The 20,649-nt window shown below is 38.0% G+C and overlaps 1 protein-coding gene across 1 annotated transcript in view; it reads right to left on the bottom strand.

The window, feature by feature from the left end:
* The window catches only part of Tex11 (testis expressed 11), a 267,891-nt gene extending 247,514 nt beyond the window's left edge, over positions 1 to 20,377 (bottom strand). Inside the window, exons 1-6 of the mRNA XM_048417933.3 lie at positions 20,338 to 20,377; positions 12,930 to 13,051; positions 9,338 to 9,422; positions 8,382 to 8,461; positions 2,081 to 2,161; positions 1,878 to 1,997 (exon numbers count right to left, since the gene is read on the bottom strand). Coding sequence (XP_048273890.1) covers positions 1,878 to 1,997; positions 2,081 to 2,161; positions 8,382 to 8,461; positions 9,338 to 9,422; positions 12,930 to 13,051; positions 20,338 to 20,377 — 528 coding nt within the window. The remainder of the gene's footprint in view (positions 1 to 1,877; positions 1,998 to 2,080; positions 2,162 to 8,381; positions 8,462 to 9,337; positions 9,423 to 12,929; positions 13,052 to 20,337) is intronic.
* Positions 20,378 to 20,649: the final 272 nt, after the last annotated feature.

Raw genomic sequence — 20,649 nt, 5'->3', positions numbered from 1 at the left:
ATGTAACATGACTGAACCTTGACAAATTATGCTAAATAAAGAAGTTAATCACATTCTCTGTGGCTTGGGCAATCTGTGGGGCCACTGGAAGTGGGACCAGAATTTATCCCCAGTGCATGAGCTGGTTTTTTGGAGCCCATTCCCTATAAGAAAGATACCCTGCTCAGTTTTGATACAGGGGAGAGGGGCGCTTGGTCCTACCTCAACTTGATGTGACAGGCTTTGTTGGCTTCCCATGGAAGGCCTCACTCTTTCTGAGGAGTGGATTGGGGGGGTGAGCTGGGGGAAGGTGGTGGGAGCAGGAGGAGAGGAGGGAGGGGGAACTGTGGTTGGTGTATAAAATAAAAAGAACTTTTAAATAAAAATTTTTTTAGAATATGAGCAAGGAAGTCAGGACCACGAGGGGTTGGTCCACCAACTGATACAGTGTGCCTGATTTAATGGAAGCTCACCAAAGCCAGCTGGACTGGCATGTGATCAAACTGGACCCTCTGAATGTGGCTGACAATTGGGGCAAACTGAGAAGTCAATAATAAGGACACTGGAATTTGTCTCTACTGCATGTACTGGCCTTTTGGGATCCTAGTCTATTTGGATGCATAACTTCCTACGCCTGGATGGAGGGGGGAGGGCTTTGGACTTCCCACAAGGCAGGGTACCTGCCCTCTTTTAGGACTGGAGGGGGAGGGAGGAAGGGTGAGTGGGGGAATGGGAGGGAAGTGGGAGGAGGGGAGGAAGTGGAAATTTTGAATGGTATCATTTATAAAGTAATAAAAAATAAAAAAAGAAAAGTTAATCACAAAGACAGTTTACTCTATGTCTCTACTTCCATGAAATGTCCAGAATAGGCAAATTTAGGTTAAAAATAGGTTATAAAGACTGAGATCAGGAGAAATGGAGCTTGACTGCTAATGGGTAGGATGGCTCATCATGGAGTAAAATATGTACTAAATTCAGACTGTGATTAGCACTACTAGATTTTATAAATATATTAAAATCACTGACACATTATAAATAGATACACTTTATGGTATAGAAATTATAAGTCAATAAAGAGGTTAAAATGATAAGAATATATATAAGGCCTCTTTCATTTCTAGAATTATTGTAGGCAAACACATCACAGTTTACATTTTGCCAACTAAAAATGCACATCTAAGTCCATAATGACAAAACAGGGAAACTAATAAAGCAACAAATGATAAAGCACAATTCTGAAGTTTTAACATTTACATAATACCAGCAGACTTTTAAAAGTATCAATGAACAACACAGAACAATTATAAATGAGAAGGCACCTTTGAGGCCAACTATTTAGAGCACACTGTGAATGTAAGAAACTCAAGGCTGAATAGATGTCTCAGTTTGTAAGAGCAACTGCTCTCTAAGCATAAGATCTGAGTTCAAATCCCCAGGACATCCTAGGTCAACCAGCTAGCTCAAACAGCAAGCTTCCAGCCCAGTAAAACACCCTATTTCAAGGGACTAAGGCAGAGAAGATAAAGACACTCGATGTCTTGCTCCAGCCTCTCTGCATGTGCACACAAAGGCACAGCTTCCCCACACACTCACATGCATGCATCATACATATCACACACCCACATACATGAAAAAAATAGTTTAAAACAAGACGCTCAGAGACAGTAAGTAAAAGTTGTTGTCATAAATAGCAGATGTTAAATGGATTGGTTGAAAATTATGCTTAGCTATTATCTTTCTTTTCACCCTCATTCACCCTACACAGACTACAGCCACCACTAGTATTAACAACTATTATACTATAACATCCTATAGAAAACCAAGGACTCATAATATCACTCTTACATTTACATATACAAAATGCCCTGTTATAAGGCCACAGTGTTCATGATACCTACTGACTCAGTTTGAAAAGAAAGCACGCAGAAGATACCCTTCTCCACTGTGATCTTATGCATGGTCAAGTTGACCTCAGTGTAGCAACTCTGTATTAATTTGACATATAATTTCTCCAGATCCTGGAAAATAAAACAACACAAGCATGAGACTTAGCACAGATGTTACTAATAACTGCCACAGCTAAAAATAAATTGCAACTTACAGCCATGGCAGCTTGAAAAAAATCATCAGCAATTGGGGCATTTCCAGTATCCAACCATTCTTTTCCTGTTTTCATATTCATCTAGAAAACAGAAGTTAGGAAATGATTTTAAAACTTCACAGCTCTCCCAAATTGGTTGAAAGATAATAGAGAAAAAATTATCTTGTATATTGAGACACAATACATAGGGGGAAAAAAACAGCAATCAGCACTTACTAGAGTTCTGTGCTCTGCTTTGAATTTCAACTTAAGAGAAGTGTTTTTGAGAAAAGCAGCAGGAACAAAAGATTAATATCTGTGCTCGTAAGTTTTAATGTCAACTTGACACAACCTAGAATCACCTGGGAAGAAAGTCTTAATGACAAATTATCAAGATCAGATTGGCCTGTAGATATGTTGTTGGGAGATTCTCTGAACTATTAACTGATGTAGCCCATTTTGGGTGCTCCCATCTCTTAGGTAGGGGCTCTTGTACTTTATAAAGCAGAAGAATGCTAGATAAGAGCAAGCAAGGATGTATATATTGTCTTTGATACTGACTATAGATATAATATGACTTTTTGAGTTCCTGCCTTGCTTTTCCTTTAACAATGGACTGTGTGACCTAAAATTTTAAGTCAAATAAATCCTTTCTCCTCTACATTATTTTTTGTCTGGATATTTCAGCACAGCAACAGAAATGAAAATAGAACAATGCCTTGAAAACATCTACTGAGAAAATATTTTTAATATATTGGATGGTGATGTATGAAGTTCTCAAAAATTCAATTATTATTTCAATATTTTTAATAGTTATAATTTACATAAAAAGAGAAAAGTTCTGAGAACTTAATGCTTCACATAATTGAAAAAAGTTATAAGAGGGTTGGAGAGATGACCCAGAGGTTAAGAGGTTAAGATTGCTCTTCCAGAGGTCCTGAGTTCAATTCCCAGCAACCACATGGTGGCTTATAACCATTTTAATGAGATCTGGCGCCCTCTTCTGGCATGAAGCATACATACAGGCCGAACACTATATACATATTAAATAAAATCTTTAAAAACAAAAACAGTAAAAAAAAAAGTTATAGGATGAACAATGGACTATGAGGCAGCACACCTGAGTGCTAGTTTTTAATCACATCTCTACTACAGTTTTGAATAACTTAATGATTGAATCACCTGTCAGACACCCTGGGAAATGCTCTCAGTACTGTAACTGATATGTAAGAAATAACTGATATGTAATATGTACAAATGCTGTGGGAGCAAATAAGGACTGAATCGAAATGGAAGAAGGAGCACATGATACAACTATCTCTTCTAGTACAAATCCCCAGAAATGGCAATAAAAGAAAATATGAATTTTTCTTATTTAGTAAGAGTCCTAGAAAATAAGAGGCCTTTTCAATGAAACAGAAATTAGAAAGAATCTTCAAAAACAGAAGAGCAAATGAGATAAAAAAAAAGCCTCTCATCTTAAATGCACAAATATGGAAAATGTGGAAACATCCATGTGTGTGAAAAGCAGAAATTACATCCAGGAATTAGCCACCCCACAAAATGTGTTTCTTCCCCTCTTCAGAGAATAGTAGTGCATACAATTCTTATGCTGAAAAGAAATAGAGTTTCAGATAGTTGACAACATAGATGGATAATGCAAAATATCTAGTCTTACTTCATCATCAGTCACTGGGTTCAGGTTTTAGTAAATACTATGACACTGTATTCAAAGAAAACTACCAAGGAGCCTCAAATTAAATATGAACAAGAGTTATCGAACTAATGAGGGAAAACAATACTATGAAAGGATTTCACACTCAACTATAGTTAGAATTTTCTTTGGGGTAGCAACCAGTTCCCAAAAAAGACACAGACTTATTAATTATGAATGTTCTGCCTTAGCTTAGGCTTGTCCCACTAGCTCTTATAATTAAATTTAACCTGTTTCCCATAATCTACATTTTACCTGGGGCTATTTACCTTTCTTTCATTCTGTAGCTCTTACTTTCCTGCTTCCTCTGTGTCTGGCTGGCCCCTGGCATCTCCTTGGCATCTCCTTTACTTTTCCCCCCTAGCCTAAATTCTTCCTCCTACTTATTCTCCATGTCCAGAAGATCTACCTATACCTCTTCCCTTAGTATTGGTCATTCATGTTTTTATTAGACCAATCAGGTGCCTTAGGCAGGCAAGGTGAAACAGCAACACATCTTTATATCATTAAACAAATGCCACACATCTTTACATAGTTAAACAAATATTTCATAACATAAATAAATATAACACATATTTACATAGCTAAACAAATGCAACACATCTTTACATAGCTAAACAAATATTCTGCAACACTCAACAAACAGAATACCTGAGGAAGTAGAATTAAAGAAATTCAATAAAAATGCTCAGCAGTGGTGGCACACATACACCTTTAATCCCAGTACTTGGAAGGCAGAGGCAGGCGGATCTCTGTGAGTTTGAGGCCAGCTTTGTCAACAGAGAGAGTTCCAGGAGAGGCTCTAAAGTTACACAGAGAAACCCTGTCTCGAAAATCTAAAGAGAGAGAGAGAGGGAAAGGGAGAGGGAGAGAAAGAGGGAGAGAAGAAGAGAGAGGGAGAGGGAGAAAGAGAGAGAGAACAAAAAGGAAATAAACTATTATTCATAGATTTAAATAAGAACCACAGTCAACAGCATGCTCCTGTAAGTTTTCTTTTTTTTTGAGATCATCAAAGCCCGGAGTGAAAATTCCAGGTAACAAAAGTTGAAAGGTTGACGGGGAAGAGAGGTGGAATGGTAAAGGTACTAATACACTATATTACTAATACACTAATGAAGTGGAAAGTAAAGATCTAATCTTCAAAACCTATGGGGAAAATATTAAATACACTTTAATTTTTTAAAAATTTCCAAGCTAATCAGGACTATATAGTGAGATCCTCTAGAAATATTTTAAAAAATAATCAACAGGTAAGCTTTAAATTGTATAATATAGCAAAAATGGAGAAAAGATCAGGGAAAATAACATAACCTGAAATAACTCCTCATATCTCATAACCTCAAGTAAATAGATAAATTAAGAAGTAGTTGTTTTTATTGTCAAGTTTTTTGCTGTTTTTGTGTTGCAGTGCTGGGGCTTGAATACAAAGCCTCACATATACTAAGCATCCATTCTACCATTAAGACTAAAAATGAGTTATTAATATAGAAAAAGTGTTACTTCTCAAAAGTTCTATGTTGAAGTCCCCACTTCAAATACCTCAGAGTATGAGTATATTTGAATATAGGGTCTTTAAGAGATGATTATATTAAAATGAGGTTGTAAAGTCTAATCCAGGGCTGGCAAGCTGTTTCACTTCCACTCAAGCTTGATGATCGTGGGTCAATCTTCAGATCCCACATAAAGATGGAAGGAGAGAATTGAATCCACAGCGTTTTTCCTTTGATCTTCGTACATGTTGTGACATGCACATGCATGCACACATTCACACGCAATAACAGTCATCATCATCATAACAATATTAAAGAAAATTGGTGGGAAAGAGCCTAATCAAATCTTACTGTATCCTTACAAGAAAGAATTTAGATATACAAAGATGTACAAGGAATGAATGATTGTGCCAAGAGGAAAGGCCATGCAAGGACAAAAGAAGGAGGAGGATAACTGAAAATCAAGATAAGGGGACTCAGAAGAAACTAAACATATTGGTCTTGAACTTCCAGCCTCCAGAACTGTGAGAAAATTAATTTCTGTTATTTAAGCCATGCAGTTTACAATATTTTGTTATGGAAGCCATAGAAAATCTATTGCATATGGTTAAAATATATGATAAAAATATAAAATAAAAAGCATATGGTTAAAATATATGAAGACAGGCTGGGTATGGAGGTGCATGCCTTTAATCCCAACACTTAAGAGAATGAGGCAGTGCCTGGACTGCTTGATGTCACACTGTGTGAGCAAGACATGTGGGACATGGAGAAATGACTGCTCAATTTGTCTAAAAGTGAGATGATCCTTCAGGGTTCCTGCTTCATGAAAGAGACTGCCAGACATTCTGAAGGACACAGAAGAAAGTGACTAACAAGCTACCAATATAAGCAGAACTGTCTTTGAAATTTCCTGCTTGATGGAAAAGTCTGCCAGATACTATGGGCCTAGCTAAAGATGGGTACCGACAATGATACGTAAGAACTTTGGGTGAGGGGCTCAGAGGTTAAAGACACTGACTGTTCTTCCAGAGGTCCTGAGTTCAATTCCCAGCAACCACATGGTGGCTCACAACCATCTATAATGAGATCTGGTGCCCTCTTCTGGCCTGCAGACATACATAGAGGCAGTACACTGTGTTGGATACATAATAAATAAATTCTTTAAAAAAAAAAGAACTTTGGGTGACTGTCTAGGCAGCAAGATGTCTCTATCAATTCTAGAGTTTTGGAAGTTGCTTACAAATGCACTTGCTGTTAACTTAGGTAATGTTATATCCTTCTGGAGTCTTTGATGGAATTGAAGAATATATAGTTATAATTATAGTTTTCCTTAGTTATAATAAAAAATAAAGTAGATATAAAAAAGAGATTGAGGTGGACAAATCTATGAGAGTTCAAGGCCAACCTGGTCTATATAGTGAATTTGAGGACAGCCAGAGCTATATAGTAAGACTCTGTCTCAAACCCACCCACCCACCCCCAAAAAGATATATGGAGGTGCCCATGAAAATGGAAACAGAAGTAGTTACAAGTAATGACCTTAAAACTGGTAGTTACAGATGAGGAAGTAGCTCACTGGAATGCTTGCCTAGCATGTGGTAGGCCCCGAGTTTAACCCCTAGCACTGAAAGAAAAATTAGCAAAGATTCAAACAGAAAGTAATTCACCATACAATCTCCAATTGAATGTAGAAACATATATAAACCAACTGAATAGTACAGAAGTACTTTTTATTTATTGCTTTTATTTTATGTATATAGGTGTTTGGCATGGAAGGCCAGAAGGGAGCATCAAGGTACCCTGGAACTGGAGTTATAGCTTGCTACAAGCTGCCATGTGGGTGCTAGGAATCAAACCCCAGTCCTCTGGAAGAGCAGCTAGGGTTGGTAACCACTGAGCAATATTTCCAGCCCCCAAAGCTGGATATTTAAAGTGAGAAATACCTAGTTATACACACACACACACACACACACACACATATCATATATATATATATATATATATATATATATATATATATATCGCTATACACAGGTAGATGATTAAATAGGTAAAAACTGAGGTAGAGAAAAGTATATATGGAATCTAGTCAGATGTAGGGGTGAACAACAGTAATACTAGTACTTTGAAGACTGACACAGGAGGATTAACACATTCAAGACCAGCCTGGGCTACATAGTAAGTTTTTGTCTAAAACAAGGGATATATGTGAAATGTTTCCATTTATTTGCTATATTCCTACCCCAATAAAACAATATTTTGGCCAATGGCATATGCTTACACTTTCAATATTTGGGAGGCAGAGACAGAAGGATCTCATTAGTGAGCTCCAGGCCATCCAGGGCTACACAGAAAGACACTATATTAAAGACAGGAAAAACAAACAAAACACAAAAGCAAACAGTACTGGATAAGAAGGCACCTTAAGTCCTAGCATTCAAGAGGCCAAGGAAGAATAAAATAAGATAAAAATAAAATAAAATACTTAGCAAGGAAATAATCCAGTCAATAAATCGACAAACAAATTAAACATTTGAAAATTTAAGAAAATTCTCTTATATTTTGATTGTGGTAGCAACTGAGTCATATCCCCAGTCCAACAAAAAATTCTTAAAAGAAATACTACTAGCCAATGAATATATGGAAAAATACACAAAGAATCTTGATACTGTATGTTATTATGCTCTCTTTGAATTATTTGAATGCTGAGAAAGAAGCAACAGCTGCTAAAAGATATTTGCTTATAGATGCTGCTGAATTAATCCAAGATAGGTATTTTGAAAATACCTTGGCTCCAAAATTGAAGTCAAAAGGTATGTTACTTTGTTACTTTGGGGACCGGGCAGGACAGAAACCTCAACAAGCAGGCCCTAATGCTACAGATTTCAAAGAATTCATAAATATAGAAGTATACTTTCAATATTCTCTTCATTGAAGTATTCTATTAACTACAGTACTTCTGAGATCTACAACTGTACTAGATATACTAACAATAAAAGGAACATGGATAACACTAAAGGATTCTTCCAGTTTATACCAACTTCAATTATTTTCATACAAGTAATCACTGTGTCATTTTCATTTTACTTCGTATCTTCAATGAATCAGGGCTTACCCATATCTGTCTTCGAAGAGCTTCTTCTGAAGAAACTGAGATTCCATGCATATATACCAGCTTGCAAGCAACATAACACACTGCAAAAGAGTAATTAGATATCCATTAAATACAAAGCACATAATCTATCTATATCTATATATATATACATATACATATATATGTATACACACATGTGTGTATACACACATAAATATACACAAATTAGCAATGATTAAAGTGAAGCCAGTTTTATTATTTAAAAAAAAGAAGTTGGCTGGGTGGCAGTGGCACACACTTTTCATCCCAGCATTCAGGAGAAAGAGGCAGGTGGATCTCTGTGAATTTGAGGCCAGCCTAGTCTACAGAGCAAGTTCCAGAACAGGCTCTAAAGCTAAACAAAGAAACCCTGTCTTGAAAAAACAAAACAAAACCAAAAAAAAAAAAGAAAAGAAAGAAGTTGGGTTTTATTTGTTTTGTTTTAGGTTTTTGTTGTTTTTTTTTTGGCAGAGTTTTGTTGTAGATTTTGTTTACTCTGCATTTTTGTTGTTGTTTGAGACAGGGTCTCATATAGCCCAGGCTGGCCTCTAATTCACTATGTGGCTGAGGTTATCTTTACATTCCTAAACCTTCAGCCTTCATCTCACAAAAGATAGGATTACAGACATGGACTACCACATTCAGAATTGGTTTTTCCTTAAAATTTTTTTCAAACAATATATTTTGATCATGGAGTCTATGTGTTTTTTGTTTTGTTTTAGTATCTTGTAGTGGTGCCTTAAAACTTGTATTAACAAAGAGATACCTCTGAAAAATCATGAACAGTGGGGAGCTATTTGCTTGGGAAACAGAAACCAGTGCTTTCAAACAATTTGTCTGTCCCTATCTAATAACTGGTCAAAACAGTCAAACTTCAGGAATATTACCCAGTATCTAGTAAGACTATTTTCATAATGGGTCACAAAATGTGTACATACATTTAGCTGTCTGGCTTTCACTCACAGACAATTCTATTCTCCTAGTAACTGTCCAGTTCCATAGGTTCACTGCAGTTTCTTCAATCTAGACAAAGGGAAACATTTCTTTAGCCAGTTCAGATACTTACCACCATCAATAATAGATTCCTTCTTGTATGTTGAATGCCTGTATAGGTAATGTGGGTCATTTCCTGACCCTCCAAATATAATCTCAATCAACCTCACATCACAAAAAAAAACTTAGCATCTCTTAATAGAAATTATTTTGCTCCCTGAACACACAATTTGTGTTTTCCTATTTATGTGTCTTTGGGGAGTAGGTTTCAAGACAGGGTTTCTCTGTGTAGCCCTGACTGTCCTGGAACTCACTGTGTAGATTAGGCTCGCATGAACTCAGAGATCTGCCTGCCTCCACCACACCCAGCCTATTTATGTGTCTTTATTCATAATGTTCACTTTAACCTGAATTACACCCCTTCCCTTTGTCCTTATATAAACAAAACCCATTTGAGTCTTAGAAGCAACAGCCACAAAACTTTCAGCAGTCACTACAGTTTACTGATATCAGTGTTCCCTATTCCCTAGATTTAATCCACAGTTCTGACAGGAAAAAAATTTTGGAGAATAGTTTGGTTTCTGGGAAGCAACCTCAGAGGCAGTAACTGAGCCTGGATGTTACTACTATCTGAGACCAATATAGCATAGCCCTGACTTCAATCATCCAAGGAATCATGTTGAATAATGAAAGAATCTACATACCACACCTTACAACAAATATATTGATAGTAACTGACTAAGAAGAAAAAGGAAAATACATATACACACTATAAATAGCAATGGTGGTAGAGGTTTTTATTCCTTACTAGGATGGAAGCCAAGAGTATAGAGGACAAGATGCTTATTTACCACTGCAGTATAACTTCAGCTCTATATTTTCCTGTCTTTTTTCACTACTACCTTTCTCATCTACACTTCCACCTTATTTTCTGATGAGATTCCATTCAGACAGACAGATAATTTAGCACAGGTATCATTTTATTTTACTATTCTGGGGCAAATTCTCAGGGCCACCTTCATTCCTCTCACATAGTTTAATCATGTCATCATTGACTGAATGATGACTTTCACATGAAGTATTACTGATTTATGCCACCAACAACATGTGAAGCTAATATTTGACTCCAAACTTTAAAAGAAGAAGTGGACATTCATATTAAAACATCTTAAGAACTATCTTTTGGCATTTTTTGGAAAGCAATTTGACAACATGTAAAGTTGTCATATAATTACTCTTCTAAGACTCTATTCTAAGAAAATAGTACAAGTGGGTAAACAATCTTTGCACTTAATAATGTTCCTTTTATCACTGTGATAGAGGAAATGTGGACCAATGTAAATATTTGATAATAAAGAAATACATAAATGAATTATGACAAATTCCCTTAAAAGGATGTGATTCTGTCACTTAAAATAGTAGTCATAGACAGTGAGGTGGATCAGCAGGTAAAGGAACTTGTCACACAAGCTTGACAACCTGAGTTCAATCCCTGGAACTGACATTAAAGTGACAGGAAAGAACTGGATCCACGTATGTGCTCCCAACACACATATAGTCACATACACGGAATACAAAATAAAAATAAAATAGTGGCCCCTGAGCATTGTGGTGCACACCTTTAATCCCAGTACTTGGGAGGTAAAAGCAGGTGGATCTCTGTGAGTTTGGAGCCAGCCTGGTCTACAGAGCGAGTTCCAGGACAGTCAAGGATACACAGAAAAACCCTGTCTCAAAAAAAAAAACCAAAATTAAAAAAGAAGAATAAAAGAAATAGAGTTAAGAAAACACATAAGGATGAAAAAATACCTAGAACCATTCATTGAAATAAATTCTAAATGAATCAACAATCTTTATTCATTTTACATACCAATCCCAGTTCCCACTCCCTCCCCTCCTCCCATTCCCTCTACCTAACCACCTCATCCCAATCCCCATCCACTCCTCAGAGAGGGTAAGGCACATGTAATCTTTAAAAAAAAAAAAAAAGATTACTTAGGCCGGGCAGTGGTGGCACATGCCTTTAATCCCAGCACTCAGGAGGCAGAGGTAGGTGGATCTCTGTGAGTTCGAGGTCAGCCTAGCCTACAAGAGCTAGTTCCAGGACAGGCTCCAAAGCCACAGAGAAACCCTGTCTCGAAAAAAACAAAAAAATGGGACTGGAAAGATGGCTCAGTGGTTAAGAGCTGCTCTTCCAGAGGTCCTGAGTTCAATTCCCAGCAACCACATGGTGGCTCACAACCATCTGTAATGAGATCTGTTGCTCTCCTCTGGCATGCTGGCATACATGGAGGCAGAATGTTGTATACATAATTAATAAATAAATAAATAAATAAATAAATAAATAAATAAAAATTAGTTTCACTGACACGTAGGCAAGAATATTTATTCCATGCTAAAAAAAAGATTACTTCCTGTTCTTCCAAAGCACCAAAATTCAGCTTCTAGTTGGGCAGACTCACAATTACTTGTAACTAGAGCTCCCAGAGCATCCAATGCCTCTGGCCTCCATAGGTACCTGCCCTCACAAGCACATACCCACATACACATAATTAAAAATAATAAAAATAAATCTTAAATTTTTTTATTTTGTATGGTAGGGGACACATATGCAGGTTTGGTATAGGAGTTCCTTCTGTTTGTGTGTTGCTTTCATTGGTTAATTAATAAAGAAACTGCTTGGCCTGAAAGGACAAAACTTCAGTAGGCAGAGAAGACAGAACTGAATTCTGGGAGGAAGAAAGAAGAGTCAGATAGCTGCCATGGAGCTGCCAGGTCAGACATGCTGAATCTTTCTTGGTAAGCCATGACCTCGTGGTGATATACAGATTATTAGATATGGCTTAAAACAAGATGTGAGAGTTAGCCAATAAGAGGCTAGAGCTAAAGGGCTAGGCAGTATTTAAATAAATACAGTTTCTGTGTGGTTATTTTGGGTGTAAGATAGCCGGGCGGCTGGGAGGACAAGCAGCCCGATCCTCCTGTTACATAGGTTCGAGGACAACTTATGAAAATTGATTTTCTCCATCCACCATGTGAATCTTAGGATCAAACTTAGGTTGTCAGGCTTGGCAAGAGATACTTTACCCACTTAGCCATCTGACTGATCCTAAAACCCTTACAGGAAATACAGGAATAGGGCTAGAGAGTTGTGCAACAATGAAGACCTGAGCTCAGATCCTCAATCACCCACAAAAATCCAGACATGGTGCTGCACACCTAGGGTGCTAGCACTGGGAAGGCAGAAACAGAAGGCTCACTAGGGCCTGCGGGCCAGCTAGTCTTGGCCAGTCAGTGAACTCCAGGTTCAGTATGAGACCCTGTCTTTAAAAAAGGGTGTGTGCTTAAGAGCATGTACTACTGCTGCAGAGGACCTGAGCATAGCTCCGGGGGATCTGAAGACTCTGGCCTCCACGGGAACCTGTATTCACATGCACAAACCCACATGCAGACATACAACTGTACATAATTAAAACTAAAACTTTAAACAAACTTATCACCAAAAGATTACCATAAATGAAATAATTTTTTACCAACCTGAATACTCTGTATTTCAGCCAGAGACTCACTCATGACATTTGGTATGTTCACAAAGAATCTGTCAATTATTTCATGCAGTCTCCATGAATTACCACTTATGATCAGAGTTCTAACAATTTCTGAAATAACAATGATTAATAAATGTGTTACGAACTTATCACAATTAAAGTTAGCAAAGCATTGTTAAACTTGTTCCTAGATCTTTGGCCAAATAAATACAACGCTAAGGAGCTTGAAATTATCCTAAAAGTAGAAACTGAAAATAAAATTTCTTTTAGCTAAAGATAGGGTACAGAAAAAAAAAAGACGGGTACTCCACATAGACATTCTTGAAAACAAATGTTTTAGAGCCCAGGCAGAAGAACCATTGACTAGAAAAACATCTGGATCCACTGATGGAGGGGGCAGGGATCAACTGTGTCTCCAGAAATCTCATACCTTGGTAGAGTTTTAAAAACACTTAGGAAACATTCTTGGGGGGAAGGGAAGATTCCATCCAAGAGTCTTAAGAAACCCCATAATGAACTAGATTCAATAGGAATGAGTTGACATTACATGTATGTTGGTGTTACTTCTTACTTAATGATGACAATAAAATTGTTCTCAATTCCTCTCATTATCAGGGAAAACTTTGTGAAGGGCATTTTATTTAATCAAGTAAAGAGGTGTTTAAAATGAAAAAACGATAGGGTACAGTCTTCACTGAAATTAACTTGAACTTGGTTATCACTACTCATTCTCAGAAAGTGAAATATATTGACCCCACAAAATGTAATGTTATTATAAAGTTAAAAATACTATAAAATAGACATTAACAATGTCTTACAACTTTAAAAATGTAGAAATTAAGGAGGGTAGATATATATTTTGCAAAAGTGAAATATTTATTATTACTTGCAAGAATTAGTAAAACATTAATTTATGCTGGCTCTGAAGTATTGGCCTTGCTCTGTAATATAAGAAATGACATATCCAATTAGAGACAACATTATCCAGTTACTGAATCTGTATAAATGATGTCACTATTTTCTAGACAATCTGAGCACCAGATCCTCCCTATAGCTGAATCTTACTAAGTTATGGAATTCATTAAAACAAAAACATGATGTAGAGTCAAAGTTGATACCTTTCATAGTATCAAAATTGAGGAATTTTTTCCAAACTCATGTAGCAAAGTTTCCATATGATACATCTTTTCCTTTAACATTTTTGACCATCATACAAAATGCAAAAATACTATTATTATTTATAAAAATACTGTAAAAGTATCTTCTAACAGTACTAAACAGGTATATATCTGAAGGGGTGTGTGTGCATGTTGGGATTCAGGGCCTCATACATGTTAGGCAAGTGCTATAACACTAATCTATACTTCCAAACTCAATGAACAGATCTTTAATCTGCTACAATAAATTATCATTTTCACCTAAATGTTAGAAAGTGAATTTAAATAAAGAGTCAAAGCAAATTATGCTCAAATATTTCTATAGCACATGGAATCTTTAGTATCCATTTGTGTTGGCTAGTTATATGTCAGCTTGACCCACACTAGAGTTATCTGAAAGGAGAAATTGCCTCCATACAGCTGGCTGCATGGCATTTTCTTAATTAATGTTTAATGGAGAAGTATCCAGTCCATTGTGGGTGGTGTCATACTTGGGCTGGTAGTCCTGAGTTCTATAAGAAAGTTGGCTAAGGCTGGGCAGTGGTGATGAATGCCTTTAATCCCATCACTTGGGAGGCAGAGGCAGGTGGATTTCTGTGAGCTTGAGGACAGGGAGGCAGAGGCAAGTGGATCTCTGTGAGGTCGAGGCCAGACTCATATACAGAATGAGTTCCAGGACAGATAAGACTGTTTCACAGAGGAAATCCTATGAAGGGAGGGAGGGAGGGAGGGAGGGAGGGAGGGAGGGAGGGAGGGAGGGAGGCAGGCAGGCAGGCAGGCAGGCAGGCTGAGCAAGCCATGATTACCAAGCCAATAAGCAGCACTCTTCCATGGCCTCTGCATCAATACCTGCCTCCAGGTTCTTGCCATTTGAGTTCCTGTTCTGACTTCCTTCAGTGATGAACAGCAAGGCTGAAGTGTAAGCCAGATAAAGCCTTCCCTCCCCAATTTGCTTTTGATCATGATGTTTCATCACAGCAATATTAACCCTAAGTAGGATATCACTGGATATGCATAAATATTATTGAAAATATGCCACACATACCTTTAATACAATAGGTGATAAGATATATATGAATAAACAAATCTGTACCTTTTCTCCTTTCCATAATTTAACTAAAGATTCATATACAACAACTTGGACAGGGGATATAACTTAGTGGTACAGCACTTGCTAGCATGCACAAGGTCTTGGGTAAAAAACAAAAATCTATAAAAAAGCTTGATTCTTCAAAGAACAGGTAAGTTTATTTTGAGATGATATTCATATATTATAGTCCTGGCATAAAATATTGGTAACAGGATAAGGGATATTCTTAAATGATGTTTTTAAAAATCCAAATACTGACTTTTTGTTTTGTTGTTGTTGTTTTTCAAGACAGGGCTTCTCTGTGCAGACCTGGCTGTTCTAGAGCTCACTCTGTAGATCAGGCTGATCTCAAACTCAGAGATCCACCTGCCTCTGCCTCCTGAGTGCTGGAATTGAAGGCATGTGCCACCATCACCTGGCGAAATGCCATTTTAAAGCAGATTTTTTTATTTAAAATAATAAGTGCTAGATATCAAACTTAATGCCTCAAGAATACCATACAGGTATTTAACCACTGACTTTGATAGCCACACTTGAAATACTAAAAATAAGACAAACCACAATAAAAAAATTTTGGTGTTAGGTAGTAGATCCAAGGCTTTTTAATAAATGCTAGTTGAGTGTTCTACTACTGAGTTACATTCCCCAGCCACAAACCCATATAGGTTTTTGAGTTGCTGGTGTTTTTTAAATCACAAAATATAGTTTAAGGGGCTTTCCTATAATCCCAGCACTCAGAAGCAGATCATCATAAATCCAAGGCTAGCCTGGTCTACATAGTGAGTTTCAGGCCAGCCACGGCTATATTGTGAGACCCTGTCACGATAATTAAACAACAATAAAAGGCCCTGAGATGTCATGGTAGATAAACTACTATAATTGCTGGCTGCAGCATATATAAGACTGTGAAGCAATAATTTTGAGTTCTGAATATTTTAAGCAGTTAATGTTTTAAATAATTCCCCTTTATTGAAATAATTCTGATCTTTTCAAAACACATTTTCAGTGTCACTCAGTGAAACAACTTGATTGATGTCAGCAGAAGCAAAGTCATACTGCAGTCCTTTAGGATAAAATGCAGTCAGAAAAGCAAGGTAGGGACTAAAGATCACACGGCTGAATAGGGGTTACACTAGGAAGGAGAAATTTACTTTTGGAATAAGCTCACAAAAGAGCTTCTAAATGTAATTTTCCTAAGATGTGAAGACAGCATGTCATATTAAGGTTGTATCAAACAACACTGTAAACAAAAAATGATTAAACTATGCTATCAAAATAAAGTATAATTATGACATGATTTCAGTCTATCAAATTGAAATAAGATTCCTGCTAGCTAAAACTCTGGCATCATTCAATTGTGGTGGCCCTGTTAACCAGCATCAATTAATGCTAATTAGGTAGACAAGATTCTGAGTACAGTGCAATAAAAAAAAATAAACATTTTCCCTGTCTTTGAAGAAGGAAATTTCTGTTACTACATAGAAAAATCTATCAAAAGGCCTGCCCGTGTCCCACACCCTTAGTGACCTCCATCAGCTCAACCAGTCAGTCAAAAGCCAAAGCAACTCAAAGGTCTACCAGGGTCAGTTCAAGATTCTACTTCATGTCACAATGATTACATGCATCTTCTTTAGGGAGAAAAGAACCAAAAGTGAGATGTGATGGCTCACACCTGTAATCTAAGAACTTGAGAAGCCAGTCTGGGCTACAGGGTGAGATCCCCAACTCAAAACAGCGGGGAGGGGGGGAGGGCAAAAAAAATAGCATTTGCATAATGCTTCGGACTCAAGGCTTTTGTCAGGTGCATTCTCATTTAATTGCTAAATTACTCTATAGAGGAGACCTTAGTATTTTGTACAATGGGTTCAACCCCTAGCACTGAAAAGGCAGTGGAAACAGTGTAGAGTAGCAGCAGAGCACTTGCCTAGCAGAAATGAAGAGACTTCCAAAAGATGACCTAACTCCTTAGGCAACACAAATAGAATATAACAAGGCTGTGGGACAAGGAGACAGACCAAGAAAACTATGGGGGGGGACATAAAGGGGATGTACCAAAACCATTCAGAGTATCACACTAGGGCTCCAACTGTATGCTAATCTAAACTATTCTAATTGCAGAGACTGGTACAAATAAAAAAAAAACAGCTCAAATATAAAAAAGAAGAAGAAGTAGATACCATGGCAAACAGACTTGGCCAAGGACTAAAATCACACTCTAAATCATTGCTGTGTGTGGCAGGATAATCATGTTTCAGGAAGTCCCAAATCATGAAATGAGTAGGGTGCTAGTGAATCCAAGCAATAAGTTGTCTCATGTAGAAAGTAAAGCTGCATGTATCAAAGTCCCCAAGCACCTAGTCAGAGCAGTGTGCTATAGATATGAGCAGTGTCCTAATCCTAGAAGGAAACAAGGGAAAATTAGCAGGGTAAGCTAACTTCATGAACAAAACAAGCAGTCATGATACAGCTTCACAAATGAACAATCCTAGCTCCCAGCTTCCCCCGGAGAGATAAAAAGTTAGTGTCCCATCATCTTCTTCAGGCTGCCCCCACCCGCCCCCCCAAAAAAATTGTGTCTTCAGTTTAAAGCTCTGAGTTCAGCATGGTTTAGCCTCTCAGGGAAGAGTAGTAACATGGCCTAGACTGTTAAGAGCCACTGCTCAACACCCTCTGCCGTAGCACAGAGCAAGCAGACAAAAGCCCAGAGGCCTACTTCTCCCTGGGGAAGAAATGAGTTGGTAGAGGCTCTCAGAGAAGCTGGGCTGACTTGACTAGTAGGGGTCTTTTCCTGCACAAAGGTCCATGAAGACAGGAAGATGTTATCCTTGCCTAATGCACAAAAACCAACAGAGTCAAGGAAAATGAAGAATGAAGCAAAAATGTTCCAGAGGAACAAGCCTCCAGAAACTGATCCTATTGAAAAATTATGATTTACCTGACAAAGGATTTAAAACAACAACTCCCATGAACATGCTCACTGAAGCCAAGAGAACAATGCATGAACAAAGTAAGAATTCCCATACAGAGACTAGTGAGACAGCCCCATGGCTAAAGGCCCTTGCTGCCAAGCTTGGCAACCTGAATTCAGTTCTAGGACTCACATGGTGGAAGGAAGGCAAGCTGTTCTTTGCCCTCCATATGTCCACCATGGTATGTGTGACCATGTACACACACACACACACACACACACACACACACACACACACACACACGTGCACGCGTGCACGCGCGCGTAAAAAGCAGGAGGCCAGCTGGACAGTGGAGCACACATCTTTAATCCCAGCAGAGGCAGAGAAAGGTGAGTTCAAGGCCAGCCTGGTCTACGAAGTGAGTTCCAGGACAGCCAGAGCTGTTACACAGAGAAACCCTGCCACAAAAAACAAACGAACAAACAAAGCAGGAGGAGAAGAAAATGACATATCACTTCATACCTGCTATGATAGCTATTATCTAAAACCAGAAAGACAGGCCAAGGTTCTGCGGGTAAAAGCATTTGGGGGCAAGCCTGGTGACAAAGAATGTAGTAATATTTTGTTTATATTTTAACAAAGTTTGCCTGAAGATCAGAATGCAGAGCTAAGCCACTAGAGGCCAGGGAGTGGGGACACACACCTTTAATCCCAGGACTTGGGAGACAGAGGCAGACAGGTATGTTAGCTCAAGATCACCCTGAACTAAAAGAGAAACAGAATGTGTCTAAAAGAGAAACAGAGCTCACACAAAGGTGATCCCAGCACTAGGGAGGTGGAGACAGGAGTGATATGGCTGGATGGAGAGAGAATTATAAATCAGGAAGAGACAGGAGCTCAGTGCCCTCTGAGGGTTTGGTGGAGACAGTTGCAGACTGAGGAGGCAATTTGAGGTCAGTATCACCCCTTTGGTCTGAGCATTGGTAGAGGTAAAAGAACTCTCTGGTGGCTGGCTGCTCTGCTTCTCTGATCTTCAGCATCAACTTCTATATCTGACTCTGGGTTTTTATTATTAACACCAATTAGAATTCATGCTACAATAGAAAAGGTGTTATGAAGCTTGCTAATACCCTTTGTGAGGTATAAGCTCATTATGCTGCCTAGAATGACTTCAAACTAGTTTCCTATCTTGCAGTTAATTGCTTTTATTTTTATTTATTTCAACGTGTGTGTGTGTGTATTTTAGCTTGTCACCAGCATGGAGGTTAGAGGACAGTTTTCCAGAACTGGTTCCCACCTTCTACCACATAGATCCCAGAGACCAACAGGTTGTCTGGCTTGGTGGCAGGCATCTTTATTGGCTAAGCATACTCACTTGCCCTTACAGTAATTTTTTTTAAAAATCCACCTCTTTATAGCCCTGAGGTTGAATGGTTTGCGGATGGTGGCAGAGTTCTGTTAAAAGCATTTAAAAAGCAGGGTATACAGTGGTTAGTTGCCTTGGCACCACAGAAGCAAATGCACTTCCTCAAATCACTGCCCCTGAGGCAGAGCTCACTGCCCTTATTCAGGCCTTCTAATTAGGACAAGAGAAGATCTTAAGCATCTCCACTACCTCCAATAATCCTGCTTGCAATAATTTTCAAATGTACTTTTAACACAGTATTTTTCAACTTAAACAGTATAATTCTGTATATCCTAAAATTCCAGGAAAAATATGGACTATGACCAGAAAATAAGCTATGGCTTGTGAACTTTGTTTCCTTACACTAGCTCATCAAAGGTACCAGAAATATCTAGTGTTTCTGGTGCATAAATGAGGAAAGTTGGAGCAACGGATACTCTGAAAAGATATACTTAAGAGACACCCCTACATCCCAGGCCTCCAATCCTGGGCTTTACACGAGAAAGGCAAACGCTCCCACACAGCTATCACATAGGTCTTTTATGTTTTGTTTTGTTTTTTGTTTTGTTTTGTTTTGTTTTGTTGAGACAGAGATACTTGAGGTACAGCAGTATTGCAAATGCTGGGATTGTAGGCCCGGTATGGTGGTTGACACCTGCATTCTGGATGCTGAGGTGAAAGGATTGCAAATCTGAGGATAGCCTGAGCTATATAAGGTTAGGTCAGGCTGAGACACAGTAAAAACTCTGTCACAAGAAGCCAGCGGTTAAAAGAGGGATTAAAACCTTAATACAGAAAAGACTTTGACATTTCTGTCACCATGCAAAGCTTGGTACCTTTAAAGTCCATGAAGCAAAAGTCAACAATGCCATCCATTTCTTAAATCTCTGGATCCAGCCTATGAAACAAGAAAAACATACTTACTTATGTATTAATAAATACTTATTCTCTAATTTCTCAGAAACGTCTTTTAAATTTACTTTTATTTTATGTGCATTGGCATTTTGTCTGCACATATGTGTGTGAGGGTGTCAGAAGCCCTGGAGCAGAAATTACAGACAGGTGTGGGTGCTGGAAATTGAACCCCGGTCCTCTGGGAGAACAACCAATGTTCTTAACCGCTGAGCCATCTCTCCAGTCCTTCAAAA

Source organism: Myodes glareolus, chromosome X (assembly GCF_982192425.1).
Source record: "Myodes glareolus chromosome X, mMyoGla1.1, whole genome shotgun sequence".
Classification (NCBI taxonomy): Eukaryota; Metazoa; Chordata; class Mammalia; order Rodentia; family Cricetidae; genus Myodes; species Myodes glareolus.
Note: the sequence above shows the minus strand (reverse complement) of the source record. Positions and strands in the feature narration are given on the sequence as shown.